General features: G+C 45.0%; 1 protein-coding gene across 1 annotated transcript in view; it reads left to right on the forward strand.

Moving 5' to 3' along the window:
• cdh24b (cadherin 24, type 2b) overlaps window positions 1-23,253 on the forward strand; it is a gene marked incomplete at both ends in the record, with an annotated part of 166,442 nt that extends 143,189 nt beyond the window's left edge. Inside the window, 4 exon segments of the mRNA XM_080725629.1 lie at window positions 334-692; window positions 14,571-14,778; window positions 18,108-18,594; window positions 22,141-23,253. Coding sequence (XP_080581755.1) covers window positions 334-692; window positions 14,571-14,778; window positions 18,108-18,594; window positions 22,141-23,253 — 2,167 coding nt within the window.
• Between the last annotated feature and the right edge of the window lie 363 nt (window positions 23,254-23,616).

The following is a 23,616-nucleotide window of genomic DNA, read 5'->3' on the forward strand; positions in this document are numbered from 1 at the left end:
TGGGCATGTAGATCTGCATGTAGATCTGCATGTAGATCTGCTATTTTCACAATAAAACTCTTAGTGCTCGTCAGGGTGGCATGGTCCCCAGTTCAAATATGATTTCGGGGGTCACAGCCTGAAAAGGTTGAGAACCACTGGCATACACTACCTGTCTTTGGGCACTGCGCATAGGAGTAAGTGACTCGTTATTGAGCTGAATTAATGTTATATAGTCCTGGAAATTGGGTTAAATATTCAGGAAAAGTTTTTTAGAATCAGCCTCATGAGGCCTAAATGGGATGAATAAAGTTGACTCACTTATACTTCCTCTCTCCCCCCCAGGCCCCACAGCAGCCTGGTTCTGCTGTCTCAGCTGCAGCCGCTGTCCCGCTCGGCGTCCTCCAGCCTGACCCTGCACGTGCCCCTGGTCCTGCGGGACGGCACGTCGGGCCTCACCAGCACCGGGACGGTCACGGTGTCCGTGTGCCCCTGCCTGAGAGGAGGGGCGCGCGCCGGGGAGCGCCAGAAGGACGACGGTAACGGCGGCGGCGACCAGGCGGAAGGCGAAGGAGGAGGAGGAGGAGGAGGAGGAGAGAACTGGGACTGGGAGAGGGAGGCGGTGTGTCTGCCCCAGCAGTCCTCGCTGCCGTCCCCCGGGCTCAGCACCGCCGCCCTGCTGGCCATCCTGGCCTGCGTGGCCACTCTCCTGGGTAAGGACTCTCCATATCAGTGGGTTTTCAAAGTGGGTGCCGGCCGCGGGGCACCCTGGGGTGCCGTGATGACAGTCCAGGGGTCCTGCGAGATAATTTGATAATATTTGGAATTTATTTAGGACATTTAAGGAAATATAATTTTAAAGTACAAAGTTATTTTCAGTCAGTTCTAACCAAAATGGCTATTATCTCAACGTCTTCCTCGCAACATAATCGCTAAGATATGACATAAACATAAGGTGCTGGTAGTGAAAATTTTGGAATATAATGAAGGGGTGTCTCGGATGAAAAAGATATTTATAGGGGTGCCCTGAGCCAAAAAAGTTTGGGAACCACTGTTCTAGATCAGTGGTTCCCCAAACTTTTCAGGTCGAGGCCCTGAAAGAGAGATTAGACATTTGCCCTGGATCCAAACTACAGTGAAAATAGCAGATATACAAGCTCGCAACGTGGCGCAAAGCGACGCGTTGTGCACTTGTAGATCTGCTATTTTTACTACTTCTTAATTTTTATTATTTTTTACTTACAGATTTAGTTTGTTTGTTTATTTTAAAAAGTATAACATTATTGAAAAAAAATATATATATATATATTTTATATATATATAATATATATATAATATATATATATTTAAATATATCCTCCTGATTCCGCGGGAATTTACTGTATAATTATGTGTGGGACACATCCGGAGATACACCTGACAATGACATACAAGCTCACGTCGCAGATGCAACCGTTTGTGAGCTTGTACAGTAGATCACACTCGGTTCGGCTGTGACGCCGGAACTGCCGCCCAGCTTCTGCGCAATGCACGTTGGGACGTTGGAAATTTGTGGCGATATCTTATTTTTAAAGAATGGGATTTACACTCGAGTTTCGGACCATAAGAATTGGTCCATGACCCGCAAATGGGTCCCGACCCACTGTTTGGGAAACAGTTCTCTAGATTGTAGAGAATTCTATTATTCTCTATGCATTATTTGCTCCGGAAAATGGAGATGTATGTCATTTTGAAACAAATGCTCTTTGTGATAAAATGCTGTTTTAATTCGATTGAAATCAGTTAAGCTTTATTGCTTTTTGTCTGCAAAAGTGCAGGTAGAACCAGAAGTGAACTTGTACGCTCCCAACAGTACAGTGCAAAAGGAACAGGCAGTAAAAAGATCAATTCAGTTTTATGTTGCACCATGTTGCACCATGTCTATTATGAGCACCACATTCTCTGAAAATAACTAAGGTTACAGCTGGCTATCTTGAGCTCTTAGACAACGTAGTCATTCCAAATGTTATAAAAATATCAACACTATGATCATCACTGGGGGATATGTCATATTATATCATTAAAACCTCACTGTCGGGGCGCCCGCTGATGGCCTACTGGTCCAGGCGCATACCACATGGGCATTGCCACATACAGGCATTGTTGCCTGACGGTGTCGCCGGTTCGATTCCCGATCTGGACGACCTTTGACGCATGTCACTCCCCGTCTCTCCCCCCATTTTCTGTCAGTCTACTGTCCTATCCAATAAAGCAGGGGTCTTCAACGTTTTCAGGCCAAGGACCCCTTAGTTTAGAGAGAGATGAAGCAGGGACCCACCACAACCTGTTTCCATATAGTTTAGTTTCATCTTTTGACAGCACAATCATCAGTGTATTTTAGAATCATGTCAACTTGTGTTTTCAGATATTTAACCACTTGAACCGTCAATACTAACAAAAAAAAGACTTTTCTCTGCGAGGTGTTGTGAGCTTGTAGATCTGCTATTTTTGGCTAAAATTCTCAGAATATGGACGTTAGGGTTCAAGTGGTTATTATAAAAAAGGAGAAAAAAGTTATCACAGAGGACCCCCTGTAGTAACTCTGAGGACGCCCTCGGGGTCCCGGACCCCCTGTTGAAGATCCCTGCAATAAAGGCATAAAAGCCCCCCCCCCCCCCCCCCCCCCACCAAAAAAAAAGAAGAAGAAAAAAAATCGACAAAATATTCGAAACGGCACCAGAAAGGTTTCATCTCGCTCATAGAGTCTTAGCAGCATGCAGGTGCCATTCTGTCACAGTTTTGAGACCTGTTATCTTCTCTGGCAAGGGCGACGCTAATCACTAGTGGAGTGCATTCCATGCATTGCATTAGAAGTGATTAACTGAGCTCTCTGTCACTGTGAGAGCGGTGTGACGCTCTTCTAGAAACGTCGTGGTGTCACACTAGTTACCGAGGAAGGCTTTGGTGTGTGCACATCATTGCCATTGGCATCGTCAATGTTCTCTTCAATCTGTTCATGCTTTGCTGATATGGGTTTTATCACCTTGGCGTGGACGGCAACAGGGGTGTCGCGCCAAATCCTGGGCCCTGGGAACAAGGACTCACTTGCGGGCCCCCCATGAATGTTCTTCATAGTGGGAGGAGGTTTGACCCATTTAGACTGGGAACGCATTATTACGCATTAGTTTGTGCTTTAACTATTGAAAAATAGCAGATATACAAGCTCACAGCGCGGCACTCGGTGCCGCGCTGCGAGCTTGTAGATCTGCTATTTTTGAAAAATCTTGAAAATCTATGTCAGTGGTGCTCAAACCTTTTCATGTCAAGGACCCCCAAAATGATATGTATTTGGCCAAGGACCCCCATCTCAAAATATTTAGTTCCAGGGACCCCCAAGAAGATTTGCACACATTTTCATGACTTTTCAAAATTAGCAGATCTACATCACTCGGTGCCGCGCTGTGAGCTTGTAGAAGTTGTAGACATGCTTGTAGACATGCTATTATTATTATACGGCACCCCTCTGATCGGGAAAGAAGCACTGGTAAATGCAGTGTAAAGGCGATCGCTAAACTGTAGGGGGTGGAAAGGGTTTGTTGAGGGGGGGGGGGGGGGTTGACTTGAATGGGCATAATGTTGTAGAAGGGATATCACGCAGCAAATGTACAGAACAGCCTAATTGATGGTGTCTTTATTCCTTCTGGGATCAATGGTTAACACAATCGACACTAACCCAATGATCCTGGATAATACCACAAGACATTGTGGTTCAGAGCCTTCTGTATAATTGCTCAATGTCTTATGTCTGCTTAACTCATACAGTGCCTATCCCGAACTAGTTCGGGATAATTTGGGCCGTATTAACGTCCTGAGTGCCTATCCCGAACTAGTTTGGGATATCAATTTTTTTTTTTTTTTTGTAAAAAAAAAAAAAAAAAAAAAAAGAATTTTGAAGTTACTTTTTTTTTAACCCCACTATATTCTGTTTAGACGGCCCGCGAGAGCGCCACGCCGCCGATATTTACCATCCACTCCAATGCAATCCAGGATCTTTAGAGCTCATTTTCTCTGTTCCAAGCATATCCATGAGGTGTGCAAGGTTTAATCATGGCTAAATCGCCGAAAATAGGTCTTCTAAAATGCTTGGTAGCCAATAGCTAACTTCAAGCTAACTTCATCCTGTTCCTGTAAATGAACAGAGGAAAGTGTTTTGGTGCATCATGGCTGCGCAGGGCTTGTGCATGTAACAGTGTATCTTTATGATGAATTCTTTGGCCACTGGGCGCCCTCTAGTGGTGAAAGCTGGCACTGATAGGGTTAATAGAAAGGCCCTGGCATATGGTGAACCTCGTTGTCACACTCTTCAAACCATTGGTTTGACCGCTCATGCCTTGTAGATTGGGGCATTATCATCCTGGAAGACATTACCACCATCCGGGAAGGAAGACATCGTAGCATGAAGGTATGAAGGTGATCCCGCGGATTGTAAGGAATCTGATATAAGTCGCCGTAAGCTACAAGCTTAACTACATTTCCCAGCAGCTTGTCGGTATAGCTTCACTACTTTCAGGATGATGACGTTTTTGAAATGATTAAGCTTGTGTTCATGTAGCCGGCCTGGGTAGCTTGATAATCGCTAAAATATTCAGTGGCACATCAACATGAACACCACAAAAGACGGGTATTCAGTGGTGGAAAAAGTACTCACATTCTTTACTTGGGTAAAAGTATCAATACTGCAACTACTCTGTTAAAAGTAAAAGTCCAGAATTCAAAATGTACTTGAATAAAAGTATGAAAATATTGGCATCAAAAAGTACTTAAAGTACCAAAAGTAAAAGTACAAGCTACAGAGCTTGTAGATCAAATTTTCAAATATGCTAGGTATAAATAGGGCTAAAGTGGGTTAATGTATGTTTTGTAATATTATAATTTATACCTGCAAAATAACTAGTAACTAAAGTTTTCAAACAAATCTAGTGGATTAAAAGTACAATATTTGGATCTGAGATGTAGTGGAGTAGAAGTAAAAGTATTGGAAATTGGAAATACTCAAGTAAAGTACAAATACCACAACATTGTACTTAAGTACAGTATATTAAGTAAATGTATTTAGTTACTTTCCACCTCTGCGGGTATTGAAGTTTGTCCAGTACATCAAAGAGAACATCTCCATCCATTTGTAGCTTTTACACAGTCATAATGTTTTAATCAATATCATAACATGTGCTCATGGATTAAAGTTCTCTGCTGCGGATTTCCATCATTTGGATTCTATACGAACCATATACAGTATGAGATCAGTGTACACCTACTGTATCATCATTTTAACAGTTCTGCTGCCATTGACAATCCTCACCGTCATTGAAAGGGTTAAAATCATGGTGCCGTTGACGGTGAGGACTGTCAATCTTACTGTATTTACAGTAAAGGTATAATTACTTACAGTATGTCGCTCCGGTCCCGCCCGCATCGGTAATGTCCGCGATTTGTTTACAGCGCACGTCGGGCGTGCACGCGAAGTGAACGTCCTCCATAGTAAATCCATTGAGAGGCCCATAAAGAGACTTCATTTACTCAAAAAGAGACATTTTGATACAAAGGGTGGTCTGCATACTGTACACAATACACTCGGCTGGGCGCAGCCATGGTTCTCTTCTGGACCCACACTGTCATGTGACTAGATGACGTAATCGTTGCAGTCAAGTGATAATCCAAAAAAAACTACCCAGAAGCGCAAACCGGAAGAGGCGTGCCCTCCTTGGTCCCCACACTCCCGCGCCCCCACCTTTTCGCACAGGTTCACCGGGAAATACGCGGTCGCCGCGCCCGTTAGCGTTGCCATGGTAACCAGGTAAACAGACACTTGCTGCGGGTGCTTGTGAAAGACGCTGGTGCATACGTCATGACGGTTAGATCGAGAGAGAGGAAACACACAGAGAGAGAGAGAGAGAGAGAGTGCAAGGGAATGACACACATCGAATGGTCTGTCCAGACGGGAATCGAACCAGGGACTCATTTTCAGGCATTTGAGCCTATGTTGTACAGGTACGTGCCCTTACCACTCTGACCATGTGGTTTGTTGAAGAAAAAAAGGTGAAAGTGGCAGGTCAAGTTAATGGTGTGTAAGTAGGGCTGTCACAATTATTACATAATCGTCTAATCGTGATTATTTGACATAATCGTGATTATTTTTCACAATCGTCATAATCGTTTCCATGTAAAAAATAGTGGAAATAGCAGATCTATAGCGATGCATTGTGAGCTTGTAGATCGGCTATTTCCACTATCAATGTTCTTTTTTAAGTATCAAGTTGTCAAATATGTCAGTAATTTCTTTGTATATTTAGGTTATGTGTCATATCTACCATGTGCAACTTCAAAGCCTAAAAGCCAAACAGAAATGTAATTGTCAACGACAAAAACACAATTAAATCGTTAATCGCAATTATTTGAGTGACAATTAATCGTAATTGCGACCGTAGGTCGCACTTACTACAGAAAGCTGCTCGAGGTGTCCGTCCGTCCGTCCGTCCGTCCGTCCGTCACACACGTCACACGTCACACTTTTGCCCTGCTCATATCTCCGCAACCGTTGCCCCGATCCATGCCAGATTTTGCACACACACTCCTTACCTGCCAAACTACAACCTACTACGACCCCCGGAGCTCCAGGGACCCCCAGCTCCCTCGGGGACCCCCAAGTGTAAAAAATGAGCACATGTGCAAAAATTACCAAATGAGTACCCCAACGGGGCTGCTCACGGGGCATTCCCGGGGACCACCCACTCCTGGTGCTCCAGAACGGATGCAAAAGTGGTGGCGCCCCCAGTGGAGGACCCCCTGCCACTGCAGCTCACATAAAATGCCGTAACTCGGGCTAGGAGCGACCGGGAGAGCCGGGGCCGGTACCTATTCGTCCGCCTTGGCGGCGCGGAGACCCCACCCCTCATTTCTCACATGGCCCTCTAGCGCCACCATGAGGCCGATTCAGATTTTGCCCTAAAATCACGAAAATCACTACACAGTATGTCTACACTCATGTCATCAACATGGATCAGGAAGATTTTGGAAAAACACATTTTTGCTCTATTTGTGGAGATAAGTGACCTACGGTCGCTTATCTCCCGATTAGGGAGTCTTACTGGTGTAAAATGTCATAATTGTGACAGCCCTATGTGTAAGCAAGCAGCAAGTGCATTTATGACGATCGTGTGTGTGCAGTCGTGAAGTGCATAAGGTATGAACATGCATTTACTATAGTTCAACCTCTTGGTTGAGTGTTGCCGAGGACAAGAATGTGATTTCAAGATTATCTGTCAAATGTACCGGTACTGTACGGTCATGAGGGAACTAGTATTTCTATACGAAAGGGTACTATGTTTTAGCTGTCAATTCTCTGACTCAAAAAAACAAACTAGCTCTCTTGTTAAAAGTTATCTGTTCTCACTTGCAACGATTCCTCTGAAAGCTACAGTACTGCATATACTGCTTATCACCCTCTTAACCCTGCTGCTGTGCCCCATGTGGCTGGTAAGTCAAGCCCTACAGTAATTCTAGATTCTCTTTTACTTTAATATTAAAGAGTATTTGAGTCGGTGAAGCTAGCAATAGAATGCATGTTCAGTTCATCTTCCACAAAACTCTAATGGCCCTGTCTTATTCATAAATTAGGGCCTCAAGCCACCGTTTCTACAACTGGTTGGCCTTATAGAACAGCAGAAACCTACTGTACAGTACATTTTGAATAATAATGAAACATCTTCATTTGAGATAATTGTGCTAATAGTGAAGGAAACAGAGTGATAGTCTGGGGGACTGCATTCACACTGTTTAAAAAAACATAGATTGGGAAGATATTCTGATTTTATTTATTCATACCAGCCACATACAGTATATCTAGTTACAATTTGGTGTGTGTGTGTGTGTGTGTGTGTGTGTGTGTGTGTGTGTGTGTGTGTGTGTGTGTGTGTGCGTGTGCGCGTGTGTGCGTGCGTGTGTGCGTGCGTGTGTGTGTTGGGGTCATCCATTCCACATAAAATATGCAGTTTGACAAGTATTATCTTGGATTGTGGAAATTGTTAGCCTGGAACAGAAGAGCCTAGCATGCTTAAAGACATTGTGCCGTGATTCTTTACCCCCTACAACATAATAGTCATGTATTATGATTATATTTTGATTTTGGGCCCCGTGGGGTCAGTCCCATACATATGAAAATATGTAGTGGAGAGTCAGTCTCGAACACAAAAGAGAACCACACCTGGGGGTCTATTAGAGTCATGTCATCAACAATCCACTTTATATATGGAGTAGAGATGGGATTTATGGCTCTATGAAGTGAGTCGGATCTCTGGGATCCGTTCCTTTCAAAGAGCCGTTCAAAAGAATTATAATCAAAAGAGATTTTGATTATAATTACAAATCACTTCGACTCTATTCACATTTCGGCCATAAATACATTTCTGCCATTAGAAAATAGCCAATCTACAAGCTCACAATGCGTCGCGTTGCAATGCATCGTGTGAGCTTGCTATTTTCTAATGATTTTATTCATTGGAAAACTTGTAAAATGGGACATTCTGCATAATTTTACTCAAGTACATTTTAATTCCAAACTTCTACTTGTGGCAGAGTACATCTACATTGCAGTATTGATACTTTTACATAAGTAAAGAATGTTAGTACTTTTTCCACAACTGTTCATTTAGAAAGGAACGGCTCCCTACTGCGAACCGGATCCCATCGTTCATTTCAAAGAGCCGTTCAAAAGACTCGATTCGTTCGCGAACGTCCCATCTCTAATATGGAGCATGTGATGTACATTCAGTAACCAAAGAAAGAAGAAAAAAGAAAAATCCCAACTTGATTCGCTACTGACTTGTGTAATTTCCTACCAGGTTCCTACTAGTTTCAATTAATCCTACCCAGTGTCTGGGGTAATGTTATTCACTTTTCTCACATTGATTTTTACAAACAACCCTGCCCCTGCACAGCAGCAGCACATTATGTTCATGCATTTTAAAGAGGTCAAGAGGAGTGTTGACACACACTGCAATTAACTGACCCAGACGTTCAGTCTCTCAGCAACAGATATCTTTAATTCATTGAGCAAAACAAAAGATGGGCTGGTGAATTAAAACAGGACAGCAACCATGCCATTTGATTGTGAATAGAATGGAAAGAGACAGCAGGCGATGGGGATGGTCGACAAACGCGCCCAGCCCTGCTGTCACCATGATGCACTGTTTATGTATACAATTGACATGGTTGATCCAGTGGACTGCAGTGGGTAAATATAGGTACATATCTCTGTATGTGAAATCATAACTCTGGGAGTGTGGTTCTGGTGAAAATGATCTGGGAAGCATCTTGTTTTTTTCTTCCCTGAGTTGCCAGTGTTGCCAGCCTCCATTGTCATCTTGCCCAGGGACACTTCTATTTCCTAGAAGTAATGAAGTACTTGGCAGGTATTCCTTGTACAGTGCCGGAGGGCAGTTGGTAAAACGGTTCTGCTAGTGTGGTAGGCAGAGCAGCCGCAATGCTAAGAAATCTTATTTCCCCCTGAACTGAAGGTAAACTCCACCGGTTAAGTGGGAACACTTACTCGTTTCTAATAAAGTTTAACTTGGGCCAAAGAATGTTGTCTCAGTTGACAATTTGGCACAATTCGACAGTATGAAGCTAAATGAAAGAGGCAGCTCACTCCACTCTTTTCAAGAAAATGTTCTATTTGATTCAAGAAATAAGTCAAATACATTGTTGTCTGAAGGCTGAAAACAAGGCGTAGACATTGGAAGTAGGGGTGCGATAGCACCTTCTATCCACAGTTTCCCTGCACTGATGTGACGTGAGGGTGTGGAGCAGATACATAATGTGTTGAGCAGTGTTTGTAAAATCAACATAAGAAAAGTGAATACAATTACCCAGACACTGTAATTTAATTGAAACTACTATTACAGTATAGGAACCTGGTAGGGAACGACGCAAATCGGTGACGACGTTCCTATTTTGGGCATGTCAATGATGTCATTATCGCCGAAGAGGTGATGTCGACGCTAAGAAAATGAAGGTGTCAGAGACAAGGTTTACAGTTACTTGGTCTCCAAAGCTACTCAAACAGTAAAACGCCTGCATACAATACTGTATCAATCGATTCCATACATGGTGGTCAATGACCCACCAGAACTTGAACTTGCAATACAATATAATCGTCTTTTCTAATTTGTGGTCTTTTTTCGTTTAGCGATTTATCTTCCTGTCCCAGCATGCAGTATAGTATATTTGGAGAAAAACTGAAAACGAAAACTCACTTAAATAACGTCGATTTGCGCGTTATCCAATTGTTCTGTACATTTTTGGATGCCATAACATTAGTTTCTATGTTGTCACTCGTTACTTTAAACCAACGTGTTGTTTTTAGCCTCTGTGACTTGACAAGCGGTGTCGTCTTGGTTCTTTGTAATTAATTGGATGTCTATTCCGTTGTGATAAAGCGGTTAACTTCGGCTATAAATGTGGGTTGCACTGACAACGGCCCAGTTTTATGAGATTTCTTATTTCTTTTTTTTCTTTTTTTTTGCAAGCGCTGCTCTCATTATTCCTCGCTGACAAAACAGAAATCAGGTTTGGTTCATTTGCATTTCCGTTTCAGTTTTCGGGTATTTAGTTGAATTGATTCCCTACTCTCCCGTTGGCCTGATGATTGGTGTTGTGCTATTATGAAGTGGAAGTCATGGAAGTCCATTGTACTGTAGGTAGCTTTAGTAATTTACAGTATGTGTGAAATACTGCTTGTGTGGTACTGGTTCTGTGCGCGTGGGGGCATGTGGGTGCGTGTGCTGCGTACGTGCGTGTGTGTGTTTTTACTGTTTACACTGTATATGAGGAATGCTGGACATTGGCCCAATAAAAATGCAAAAACAAATTTCTTGCAAAGAACAAAAAAAAAAAAAAATCTCTAACTCGGGCCCAGTTGGGAGAATATCGAAAATCAAAAGCTGTGCATGTCTGAAGTTTGGAGTCTGTGTAGACTTGTTTGAAGGCTGTTGGATAGCTAGTTTGGTGGAGCGCCCAGAGCACTGGGTCAAATGATTGGGGAGCATGAGAGAGAGAGAGAGAGAGAGAGAGAGAGAGAGAGAGAGAGAGAGAGAGAGAGAGAGAGAGAGCCACGGGAGAACAACACGTCCATGTGCCTGGCCTCGCCTCAAAGTCGCTTACAGACTGGAAGCGTGCAGCCCGCAGATATGATATACCAGCACTTTAATCCTAGGCCTCTTCTGTGTTCATTTTCCTCCCTGCCCGTCTCATCTCTCTGTTTGTATCCCTCTTCCCCTCCACCCAGGGACGTGCTGGGTCCCTGATTCAGCCCGGGAAAAAGAGTTGGAGAGGCCCTCATTCCGCGCTATAGAGAGAGATCTCTCTCTATAGCACTCATGACAAGTGACAAGCCAGTGGGCCAATTACTGTACATGAGTTATATTTCGTCGTTGTCGAGTGGAAACCTTGTATGTCCAAAACCGTTTGTTTTGTATTTATCATTTTAAAAATGATTTAAACTACTGAAAACAGCCGATCTACAAGCACACAACGCCTCGCACCGCACTGCTTGTAGATCTGCTGTTTTCACTACTTTTGTGCGACGGCCTTGTATGATGAAGCAGGGCTTTGCTTTGCGAAAAAATTTCCAAATTTGAAACTTGGAGATACGAGGTTTCTGCCCGACAATGACAATTTACTTTGTTGGCCGCCCAGCCCCCAAAATGGAACAAAGGCCGACATTTTATTTTGAATTTTTTCCTAATGGCCGGCCCGGACCGGCAGGGAATGAACCGGGAGTTGTCCCACTTTTTCCAATGGCCAGCACGTCCCTGCCTCCACCGCCTGTTTCTGTGTCTCTAAACTTTTCGGAACCCTTCTTTCTTTGCTGTATGCAGCTCACTATATGTTTCCTCGCATCTCTTAACTCCATGTTTTCAAACTTTTCCTCCCTCCGCCCTGTATTTCCTCTAACCTACTTTCTTGTTCTGTTGCCCATTTCCTCACGTCCACCTCCTCCTTTCTTTCCCTTTGTCCACTCCTTCCATTCTTCTTTCTCTTCACCCCTCTATTCTCTCTTTCCCACTTCTCCCCCCTCCCATTCCCCTCTTGCGATCTATACCTTTCTTTCCTTCCTTACTTTCCCCACAACCATTCAACCACCCCCTATGCTCCACCAATCCACCCCACCCTCCATCCATCCACCCCTCCGTCAATCTAAAGGCTTTAGCATAGTCCGAGGTGAAGGGTGATCACCTCAACTTTTAGGTGAAAAGCTATCACCTAAAAATGAGATAACAAGTGGAGGCCATCATAGTCACGGTGAAGTCCTATCACCGTGACAATGATGCCTCTGTGCCTCTGAAACCAGGGGGCACACTGATTGGTCTAGATCGACCAATCAGTGAACGAGGTGATGGGGAGATGTCTGAAGGTAAAAACAGAGGAGAGGTGTCGGGGTTCGCGGTGATAGCCCTTCACCGTGGTGAATGACGTAATGTTGTAGTTTTCTGACTTTAAAAGACTACGCCGTGGTGATGGCTTATCACCCCAGACTGTACTATGATATGGCCTTAAAGGAGTAGTTCACCCCCAAAATGACTTTTTTTTCCTATTGATTACTCACCCCATGGAGACATGAATTCATGGATATTTGTTAGTTTTTGTCACATTGCTAAACCAATAATGACCCTAAGCCAATAAAGACCCGTTGATTCCGGTAGGGGACCCAAAGACACTTTGGGTCCCCTACCGGAAACAATGGGGGTACATTTATTATAATCAAATAATTGGCTCAGGAATGTGACAAAAGCAAACAAATATCCATGCATTTAAGTCTCCATGCCGTGTGTAATCAATAGAAAAAAAGTCATTTTGGGGGTGAACTACTCCTTTAAGGGTTTCCCAAAGTGGGTGCTGTGATGCCAGTCCACACGTGCCTCAGAATCAGGGGCGTCACAAGGGCTAGGAAAGTGGGACTGAGTTACCAGGGCCCAAGGTGGAGGGGCCCTAGTAACTTTATCTATTGAAAAATAGCAGATATACAAGCTCACAGCCCGGCACCGAGTGCTGCGCTGCGAGCTTGTAGATCTGCTATTTTTGAAAAGTTGTGAAAATGTGTGAAAATCTTTGAATATATGTATTTTTTAAGCGAACATTTCTAACTCAAATTTTGCTTCTGGGGGGTCCCTGGAACTAAATATTTTGAGATCGGGGTCCTTGGCCAAATACATATCATCTTGGGGGTCCTTGACATAGGTTTCTTGGCTTGCACACATTTTCACGATTTTTCAAAAATAGCAGATATACAAGCTCGCAGCACGGCACTCGGTGCCGCGCTGTGAGCTTGTATATCTGCTGTTTTTCAATTGTTAACATTCATGGGGGGCCCGCAGTGAATCCTTGTACCCAGGGCCCAGAATTTGGTGTGACGCCCCTGCTCAGAATACTTTGATAATATTTGGAATGCATCAACATCACTTCCGTTTAACCACTTAGACCCACTATGCATGCATAGTAAAACAGACATGATTTGCACTGTGCTTGGTGAGTTATTTTTCCATCTATCTAGAAGCTCTCTTCACCAAAAACAGCAGAGCTACAAGCTCACAACTTGAGCATACAGATCGGCCATTTTTGGTGAACCCTCCCCCCCAGGATAGGGATGCTGGGGTTCAGCGGTATTTCGCCACTAGGGCAAAGTTCATACTAATGAGGACAGACATAGATAGGGACAGACAAAGTGAATTGTTGGGAGCTGTGTTCCACCGCTCCAAAAATGAACTGTGTAATTCAGGGGTGCCGTGGATGAAAAGGTTATTTACAGGCAGAGGCGTCAATTGGGTATGGCAAGGTATGGCAGCTAGGGATGGAGCCCTAAACAAGGGTAGCTCGATAACCCGATAACAGATTCATTGAGTACCCGCGGTATCAATAAGCTTTGGGCTTATCAAGCTTGTTATCGAGCATAGCGGCCCATGATGTCATGTTTAAACAATCAAGACAAGAGGCAATCAAGGAATCATTACAGCAGACTACTATCCATAATATAAAGCCATTTGACACTAATGAATGATTGTTTTAATGATATTTGTTACTTTTGTCAACTGTCATCTTCATAGATGGTGGTCAGCCACAAACTCACAGTCGCAACAACTGGCCAATAAAAAAAGATACCAGTTATGTTCTGAATTTTGTCATCTCATATCTTTCCAAATTTTTTTTTTGAAAACACTCAATAGTGGGCTCGATAAAAGCCCGGCTCAATAAGCAGGATCGATAATGTGCTCATTATCAATAAAAATTAACAAGCTCCATACCTTGGCTACAGGGGGGAAAAAACAAAACATACCTCTTGAAATAAATTCATCATGCCTGTTGCTAAGGTATGGCAACATGACGTGTCTTGCAGGCGCGCGAAGGCACACGAGCAAGACACCAGTCACGTTGCCATACATTAGCTTCTGCTGAACTGACGCCACTGTTTACAGGGGTGCCCTGAGTCAAAGAAACAGTTTGAAAACCCCTGGTTCATCTGTTTCTCTCCATCCTCCTCTCTTCTCCGTCCATCCAAGCAGCGGTCAGCGGGCTGTCGCTGTCCCTGCGCCGGCAGAAGCGTGACTCGCTGTCCCCGCTGGAGGAGGACGACGTGCGCGAGAACATCATCACGTACGACGACGAGGGCGGCGGTGAGGCGGACACGGCGGCCTTCGACATCGCGGCGCTGCAGAGCGCTCCCCACAGCTCGCGCTCGCGCGGCTACCGCACGCTGGACAGCAGGAACATGTGAGTGGGCCGCACTGTAGGTCACTGGGGGGGTCCCCAAATTATTTTGGGGGGGGGGTCCTCAGGCCCAGATGTTTAGCTAAATGTTAACATTGTTTTCTCACTCAACAGTAGACGGACCAACATACAGTTTAAGTGTATGCAGGGTATCTGCAGATTTCTAAAGTGACAATTTAAGGGCCTTTTTAGTACTTCTGGTCAAACTTTGGTCAATAGAGGCGCTTTTCTCCAAAGCGTTTTTATTAATGTAGTTCACATTCACCCATTCACGCACGCATTCACACGCCAACAGCGGAGGAAGCCACGCAAGGCACCAACCTGCTCACCGGGAGCGGTTGGGGGTTCAGTCTCTTGCTCAAGGACACTTCGGCACGTAGCCAGGAAACGCCTTGGATCGAACCTCGAAAGGCCGCTCTACCTCCAGAGTAGGGATGGAGCTAGTTAATTTTTATTGATAATGAGCACATTATCGATCCTGCTTATTGAGCCGGGCTTTTATCGAGCCCACTATTGAGCGTTTTCTAATATTTTTTGGAAAGATATGAGATGACAAAATTCAGAACATAACTGGTATCTTTTTTTATTGGCCAGTTGTTGCGACTGTGAGTTTGTGGCTGACCACCATCTATGAAGATGACAATTGACAAAAGTAACAAATATCATTAAAACAATCATTCATTAGTGTCAAATGGCTTTATAGTATGGATAGTAGTCTGCTGTAATGATTCCTTGATTGCCTCTTGTCTTGATTGTTTAAACATGACATCATGGGCCGCTATGCTCGATAACAAGCTTGATAAGCCCAAAGCTTATTGATACCGGGTACTCAATGAATCTGTTATCAGGTTATCGAGCTACGCTTGTTTAGCATCCCTACTCCTGAGTCACTTGCGTGCGTGTGTGCGTGCGTGCGTGTGCATATCCACGTGAATATCAGCGCCATCTTCGATTTAGTGATGTGTGTGCATGTGTGTGAATTGAACATGAATATTGCATGCAGTGCTTGTCAGTTGGTTGGTGCACCACCATGGCACATAATTGGCAGGTCCTTCATAAAGCAGTGAAGGGGGGGGGGGGGGGGGTGAACTCTCTCATTAGCCAGAGCACATTCATCTCTCCCCGGTACTTAATTGATCCACTTAAGTAATTGATCGAGCCGCGAGTCCCAGGTCAGAATCAGTCACCGATCAAAATGCACAGACAGAAGGAGCTATCACGCCAGGCTTTGTAGTCCTCGTGGACCACTTTGCTCTGCTTTTGCTTGCTTAAGCGCATTTCTGTTTGTCTACATCAATGAGTTGCTACAGCGTCGCCCTCGCTTTGATGTCGCTCTCAAACATTGCTTTCACATGTGGGCTGATAATTAACTCTGATAAAGTCATGGAAGCCATATGGAGAGAGACCATATAAACAAGTAATTCATAAAGCGCACGACCACATGATTAACATTGAACTTGATCTCACATGGCTCTGTGTGGGTGTACTGCTGTTTCCCTTTGGAGTCATTTACCCATTTAGGCCTAGACATATTGAACGCTTTAACCAGTGAAAAATAGCAGATATACAAACTCACAGCGCGGCACCGAGTGCCGCGCTGCGAGCTTGTAGATCTGCTATTTTTGAAAAAGTCGTGAAAATGTGTGCAAATCTTTGAATATATGTATTTTCAAAGCGAACATTTGTAACTCAAATTTTGCTTCTGGGTGGTCCCTGGAACTAGATATTTTGAAATGTGGGTCCGTGGCCAAATAAATATCATTTTGGGGGTCCTTCAAATGAAAAGGTTTGAGCACAACTGACATAGTAGTCTCTCAAGAACAGACTAACTGAGCTCCAGTTAAGTGAAAAGGACCTTTTCTTTGACGATGGCTGGCCAGATTGCTGACATAGAAACATAGGTTTTTTCCAAAAATCTTAGAAGGATTCAAAAGACACTTATAGAATCGGGTAAAAATTGAAATTTTCAGGATTTTTCAAAAATGGCAGATCTACAAGCTTGCAGCGCGGCACTCGGTGCCGCGCTTTGAGCAACTATAGAGAACATATAATTGCCAGACCCAGGGGGTCGGCCTACATAAGGCTTTGTCGGTCTGTCGGTCTGTCGGTCTGTCGGTCGGTCGGTCGGTCCCTCTTTTCCTCAGTGTCCCTCTTTTCCTCAGTGTGCCTGTGTTTGCCTCTGACTGCTCATCTGCCCCTCCCTTCCCTTGCTCGGCTGATTGCCTTGAGTGCCGTCACCTGTACGGGACCAGCTGAGTTGAGTTGGCTGACGAGCTGCTGAGACTATAAATTCCTGTGTGTTCATGTGTTAGTTCAGTGCTGCAAAACATTTGCCCCACAGCCATACTAGTGAAAACAGCCCATCTACAAGCTCACAAACATTTCCAGCTGCTCAGCCTATAAAATCCTGTGTGTTCATGTGTTAGTTCAGTGCCATACTAGTCAAAACAGCCGATCTACAAGCTCACTACGCTTTGTTGCTGAGACTATAAAATCCTGTGTGTTCATGTGTTAGTTCAGTGCCATACTAGTGAAAACAGACGATCTACAAGCTCACTACGCTTTGTTGCTGAGACTATAAAATCCTGTGTGTTCATGTGTTAGTTCAGTGCCATACTAGTTTTCATTGCGGGTCTGGCACAACCAGGTGACCTGGTCTAGTTTTGATCAGGGTTACACTATATCTATGCCTACAGCATTTAGACAGTAAAATAATTTTGGACCAAATGCCAGATCAACAACAAAATGTCGCAGGGATAAAAATAAATAAATAAATGGCTTGACGCATATCAAATTGCGGGTTAAAAAGATTAAAGATGCAGTGCCATGATTTTTCCCCACCTAAAACATGATTATCAGCTATTAGGATTATACTAGGAGGAAGATTTTCTCCAAAGAAGTGTACAGAAAGAGTAAAAATTTGTTTTTTATGTGGCCACACCCACCAGTTCATTAAGTATGTCTGGTTGTCAGGTGGGTGGTGACCCCGCTGAAGTTAGCCACACCCATAGTGTTGGGTGAATGGTAAAAGGGGAGGGGATGATTACGGTATATGATGTCATTTTATCTGTGTTTTTGGATCGGCACACAAGTTGTCAGCCTCCAGGAAGAAACCCCAAATACAAAGGGAATACATCATTGCTCATAACAACCACACCAGGGGGTCTAATGAAGTACTGTCAACCTCCTAGACACATGAAAACCAGAAAAAGTACAAAACTACGGCACCGCCTCTTTAAGAAACACTTTCTGAAGTTGCTATGTGTGTAAAAAAACCTTGTATAAAACTAATAAACAGGTTTAAAGAGTTAACGCACCGCGTTGTCTTTCAGACGCTATGCCCAACATCAGAACCAGGAAAAGGCCCGTGCGTACAACAGCTGGGCTCAGAACCCGGGTGGTCTGGACCCCAGCTACTCGGGGCCAGGAGGGCCCCTCTACGGTCGCCTGTGTTACAGCAGCCACACCTTGCCCGTCCTGCGGCGCGCCCCGGGGGCCCCGTTTGAGCCTGGCATGACGGAGCTGGGCTACCGCTACCCCGGCGGCGGCCATCCCGACCACTCCCTGGTCATCCAGAACCAGGCAGCCATGGCGGCGGGGCAGCAGCCGGACCCCGGGGCCGTGTTGTACGTGGGACCCACGGAGCTCAGCAGCCGGACGGGCAGCCGCGACGGCACGGCGCCCCCGAGTGGCGTGAGCACGTCGGACGGAGGAGGAACGCCACAGACCAGCAACAGCCAGGAGAGAGGAGGAGCCGCGAGCAGCGGCACGGAGGCCAGCGGAGAGGACAAGTCCAACCACAGCCAGGAAATGGACTGGGTAAGAAACAACACATCTGTTTAATGAAATGTATGAAAACATTGTAAAATCTGGAATGTACTGTTACTGATGATAGAATACTTCTTTATGCCTATCAATGCTACGGATTCATAGATCATTTTGGTTTGTGTTGCATTCATTCACGGTCAATGAAAGACTCAAAAAGAAAAAGAAAAAAGAAAAAAAAAATACTTCACGAATTGACGAAAATAGGGGTCCAAAATGTACAACCGCTAAACTATATAACCAGTAAGACTCCCATCCCATAAGCGACCATCAGATCGCATGTATACACACACTGCAAAAAGCAACCTCATGGTGACGCTAGAAGAGGGGCATGTGAGAAATCAGGGGCGGAGTTTGAGGTTTGACAGCCAAGGAGTGTGTGTGCAAAGTTTGGCATGGATAGGGGCAACGGTGCCAGAGGTAAGAGTAGGGCCAAAAGTGTGACGTGACAGATGGAGGGACTGCCTGACGGACAGGTGGAGGTTTTCATAGTAACGGTCGCAATAATCAGTTAATAAGCTCTCATACAGCTCTCATAGTGTAAAGGGCTTTGCACACAGGTGCGATTTTCAACCATTGCGTTTACGCATTGGATTTGGTGTGCAAGGCTGGTCCACACTGCGGATCCGAAATGGAGTCATAAAAGGCGTCAATGAGTTTTTATCGCATGCGACAAGACGTACGAATCGAACTGGGTTCGATCGTGAAAAACAACGCACTGCCGCAGCCACCTGCCGCATGGGAAATTCGGAGCCGGTGTGCGATGAGGTCATAGAGAATCATTGTGTTCTTTAAAATAATTAAATCGTCCGTTTTTTCCATGCGAAAAAAATGCGTCTGTGTGCAAAGCCCTTAAGCCCAGTATATCCAGTTGTACTTATAAAAGTTGTACTTATAAAACAATATTTTTGCTCAAACTTTATTTAAAACACCAGTGTTTTGGAAGTACTGACGATACGGCTGGATACAGAACACTTGGAATACACTGTAAGAGTATGGTGGAATGAGAGTTCATACGCAGATTTTTGGCCCGTTTTTTGGGAATCATCAAGTCTTGTTTATGTCTGTTGATTCTTCATCATGAAGGAACACGAGAAAAGGACAAATTCTCCCTGAATTCACAGGGTGAGTGATCGATAGAAAGAAAGTCATATGGGGCGTGAAGTATTCCTTTACTGAACTCTTGAGTGCAAAAAATGAAACCAAATGTACCACAATCCCATTTGGTTTAATGTGTACAATCAGAGTTACAGTTCCATTTTGTTTAATTTGTACACTCTAGTTAAACTGACACTCGGAGTGTTACAGTCGATGGATGGATGGATGGAAGAATAAATTGTGAAGAAACTGTTTGAATGAACAGAGACAATGCTGCTTTACATTCAAACATGAGTAACAGATTGAATTAATGAATTAATATTAATAATAATAACTAGAGAAGATGCAATTGGAAATTGCAAGTGTGGTTGCTGACGTGACTATATTATGCAGTAAGCTAACTGTTTTATGAAGCTCGACCAATTGATTCCCTATTGATTATTGATTCCCACTCCCATTGATTCCCTATTGATTCCCATTCCCATTGATTCCATCAATTTCCAATGGCAGCGGAAAAGTTACCCTAGTAATCAACAAAGTTACATCATTGATGATGAAAGTTAGGTCATTTTTGAGGAGTTACCCTGATATTTCCAATGACAGCGGAAAAGAAGTCTATAAACAGTTACAGGTTATCCTAGAAGTCTATAAAGTTTCCCTAGAACTATAATGTGTTGCCCTGTCAGGCAACAACATTAATAAACTTTATTTGTGTAGCACCTTTCATGACATGAAATGCAGCTCAAAGTGCTTTACAGAGCAGAAATGAAGCCCAAGTTCTTAACAGAAAAAGTACACATAGTATAATAGAATGAATGAATGAATGAACAAATGCGGGATAATATTATTCAAAGTGAATGCCAAAACGCTGTATGTGTTTATATATATTCGAGAACGGATACTGCATTTATAGGCCCTGGGATCATAATATTTTCTTATCTCCATACGCCACCCGGGATAATTTTTTTATATTTTCTGTTTTTAGAAACAGCTTCCGTTGTCGTTTTCTTTCTTCTGTTTTTGTTTTACTTTCATGTAATATATATCGCCGTTGTCGGGCGGAAACCTCATATCTCCAAGTTTCAAATGTGTACGTTCTTTCGCAAAGTAAAGCCCTGCTTCATCGTAAAAGACGTCGTCGCACAAAAGTAGTGAAAACAGCGGATCTACAAGCACACAACGCCTCGTGCCACGAGGCGTTGTGTGCTTGTAGATCCGTTGTTTTCACTAGTTTAAATCATTTTAAAAATGATAAATGCAAAACGGTTTTGGACATACACGGTTTCCACCCGACAACGACAATATGTACCGGTATTGGGGTTTTTTCCACTCTTATGTTTAGTTTTCTAACGTCTTATATCCTCGGCTTTCCCTATCTACACCCCCCCCCCCCCCCCCCCCAACACCTCCTGCAGTGCAGTGTTAGCTCATGCTAGGGTTCAATTAACCTCTACTGCTTCTCTCACCCTCCCTACTCTCTCTCTCTCTCTCTCTCTCTCTCTCTCTCTCTCTCTCTCTCTCTCTCTCTCTCTCTCTCTCTCTCTCTCTCTCTCTCTCTCTCCAGTGGTGTAAAGTAACTAAGTACATTTACTTAAGTACACTTTTGAAGTATTTGTACCTTACTTGAATATTTCCCATTTCCAATACTTTTGCTTTTACTCCGCTACATCTTGGATCCAAATATTGTACTTTTACTCCACTACATTTATTTGAAAACTTTAGTTAATCGTTATTTGCAGATATAAATGATAATATATATATATATATATATATATATATATATATATATATATATATATATATATATATAAACATACATTAACCACTTTAGCCTTATCATGCTAGGGTATCCCATGGGCCATGGCTATTTGAAAATAGACGATCTACAAGTTCACAACGCGTCGCGATGCGACGCGTTGTGAGCTTGCATATCTGCTGTTTACAAACATTTTGTACTTTCGCTTTTGGTACTTTGAGTACATTTTGATGCCAATACTTTCATACTTTTACTCAAGTACATTTTGAATTCTGGACTTTTACTTGTAAAGGAGTATTTCTAAATTGCTGTATTGATACTTTTACTTAAGTATAAAAATGTGAGTACTCTTTACAACACTGTCTCTCTCTCTGTACTTCCCCTCTGCCTCTGTCACTCTTCTTCGTCGCTTTGTTCCGGAAACAACTCCTGTCTTCCCTCTATATGGTCTTCATTGAAACAACTCCTGTCTTCCCTCTATATGGTCTTCATTGAAACAACTCCTGTCTTCCCTCTATATCGTCTTCATTGCCTGCTTTCTCGTTCGTTTGGGGCGCCATCCTCAACTCACCTCCTCTCCCTCCCTCCCACCTGCACCTTCCCTGCGTTTGTTACGTTGCCCCCCCTCCACCTCCACCCCGCCTCTCATCTCATCTGTGGGTCGGGAATCTAACCCTTTTTAACAGTGGTACGTCAAACCCCGCCCCCCCCACCCGTCGTCGTCCCGGACTGAAACCCCTCCTACTCCCCTCCGTTCGCTGCAGGTGCAGTCGGAGACGCTGCAGCAGCACCCGCGGGAGCCCACCCTGGTCCTGACCCGCTCCGGCTCCACCGTGGGCCAGGGCCACCATGGCACCGTGCAGGGCTGGGCGGCGGCGTGCGACTCTGCCACGCTCCCCCTGGCGGGCCGCCGGGCGTCCCGCGCCGGCCTGATGTCCCCCAAACGCTCCGGAGGAGGGCCCGGGGGGCAGGCGGAGGCTGACTCCAGCGCCGGAGGAGGAGGTGGAGTTTGTAACGGGAACGGAGGAGGCAGCGGGAACACAGATGGCCAACATCATCCTGCCAACAGGCGCCTCTATGCGGGCGCGCTGAAAGGAGAGGCGTCCGGGCCGAGGGACTACCCCGGCAGCCTGGGGAGGGGCGGCCTCGAGATGGGCAGCAACTTTGTGGTGGCGAGGCCGGACAGCGGTGGGATGTCCGTGGCCGGGACCCCTTCCATCTACCCGGAGGGGGCGGCAGGGTTCATGGGTGACTGGCGCGAGCGCATGGGTTTGGGCGGGTACATCGTGAGCAGGAGAGATATGACCCCCCAACTGTTGCCCTTCCCAGGGCAGGCCAGGGGAGCCTACGGGGGCGTGATGGGCTTCGGGGCCGGCTGGGTTCCGGGGATGGAGATGCAGGGGAGGGGCCCTCCCCCAGGGGGGCCCGGGGGGGGTCCCTCCCTGGCGCTGCGGGTTGGCGAGTTCCTGCGGCTGCGCCTGGCCCAGGTGACCTTCGACCCCTCCCAGCCGCCGTACGACTCGGTGCAGGTGTACGGACTGGAGGGCACCGGCTCGCGCGCCGGCTCCCTGAGCTCCCTGGAGAGCGAGGGGGAGAAGGAAGGGGAGTGGGGAGGGGGCCTGGAGGAGTGGGGACCCCAGTTCCAGAAACTGGCCCAGCTCTTCAAGGAGAAGGAGAGGGAGAAAGGGGAGCAGGAGAACGGGGAGGAGGACAGCGACGAGAGGGAGGACCTGGAGAAAGAGGAGAGTGAGAGGCTGGGGAAGAAGAAGGACGGAGAGAAGGATGAGGAGAAAGACTGAAGAGAGAGAGAGAGAGAGAGAGAGAGAGAGAGAGGGAGAGGTAGAAATGGAGGGTGCCTGGTTGCTCAGTCCATTAGTGCACAAGTACCCAAGTTTGAATCCGACTCGTGTCATGTCTTATGTCTCCCTTCTCTCTTACCTGGGTTTCCTGTCTCTCTATAGCAGTGTTTCTCAAACGTTCACATTTCAAGGTCTCCCCTTAACTCTGACAGTGTACAAATGGAACCAAATGCATTTGGTTCCATTTGTACACTGTCAGAGTTACAGACTTGTATGGGTCAATTTAGACCCCCCCTTAAGGAATCCACAGAGTCCCCGGAATCCACTTTGAGAACCACTGGTCTATACACTGTAATAAAGCAA

The sequence above is a fragment of the Nannobrachium achirus genome (assembly GCF_963921795.1).
Source record: "Nannobrachium achirus genome assembly, chromosome: 5".
NCBI classification, from domain to species: domain Eukaryota; kingdom Metazoa; phylum Chordata; class Actinopteri; order Myctophiformes; family Myctophidae; genus Nannobrachium; species Nannobrachium achirus.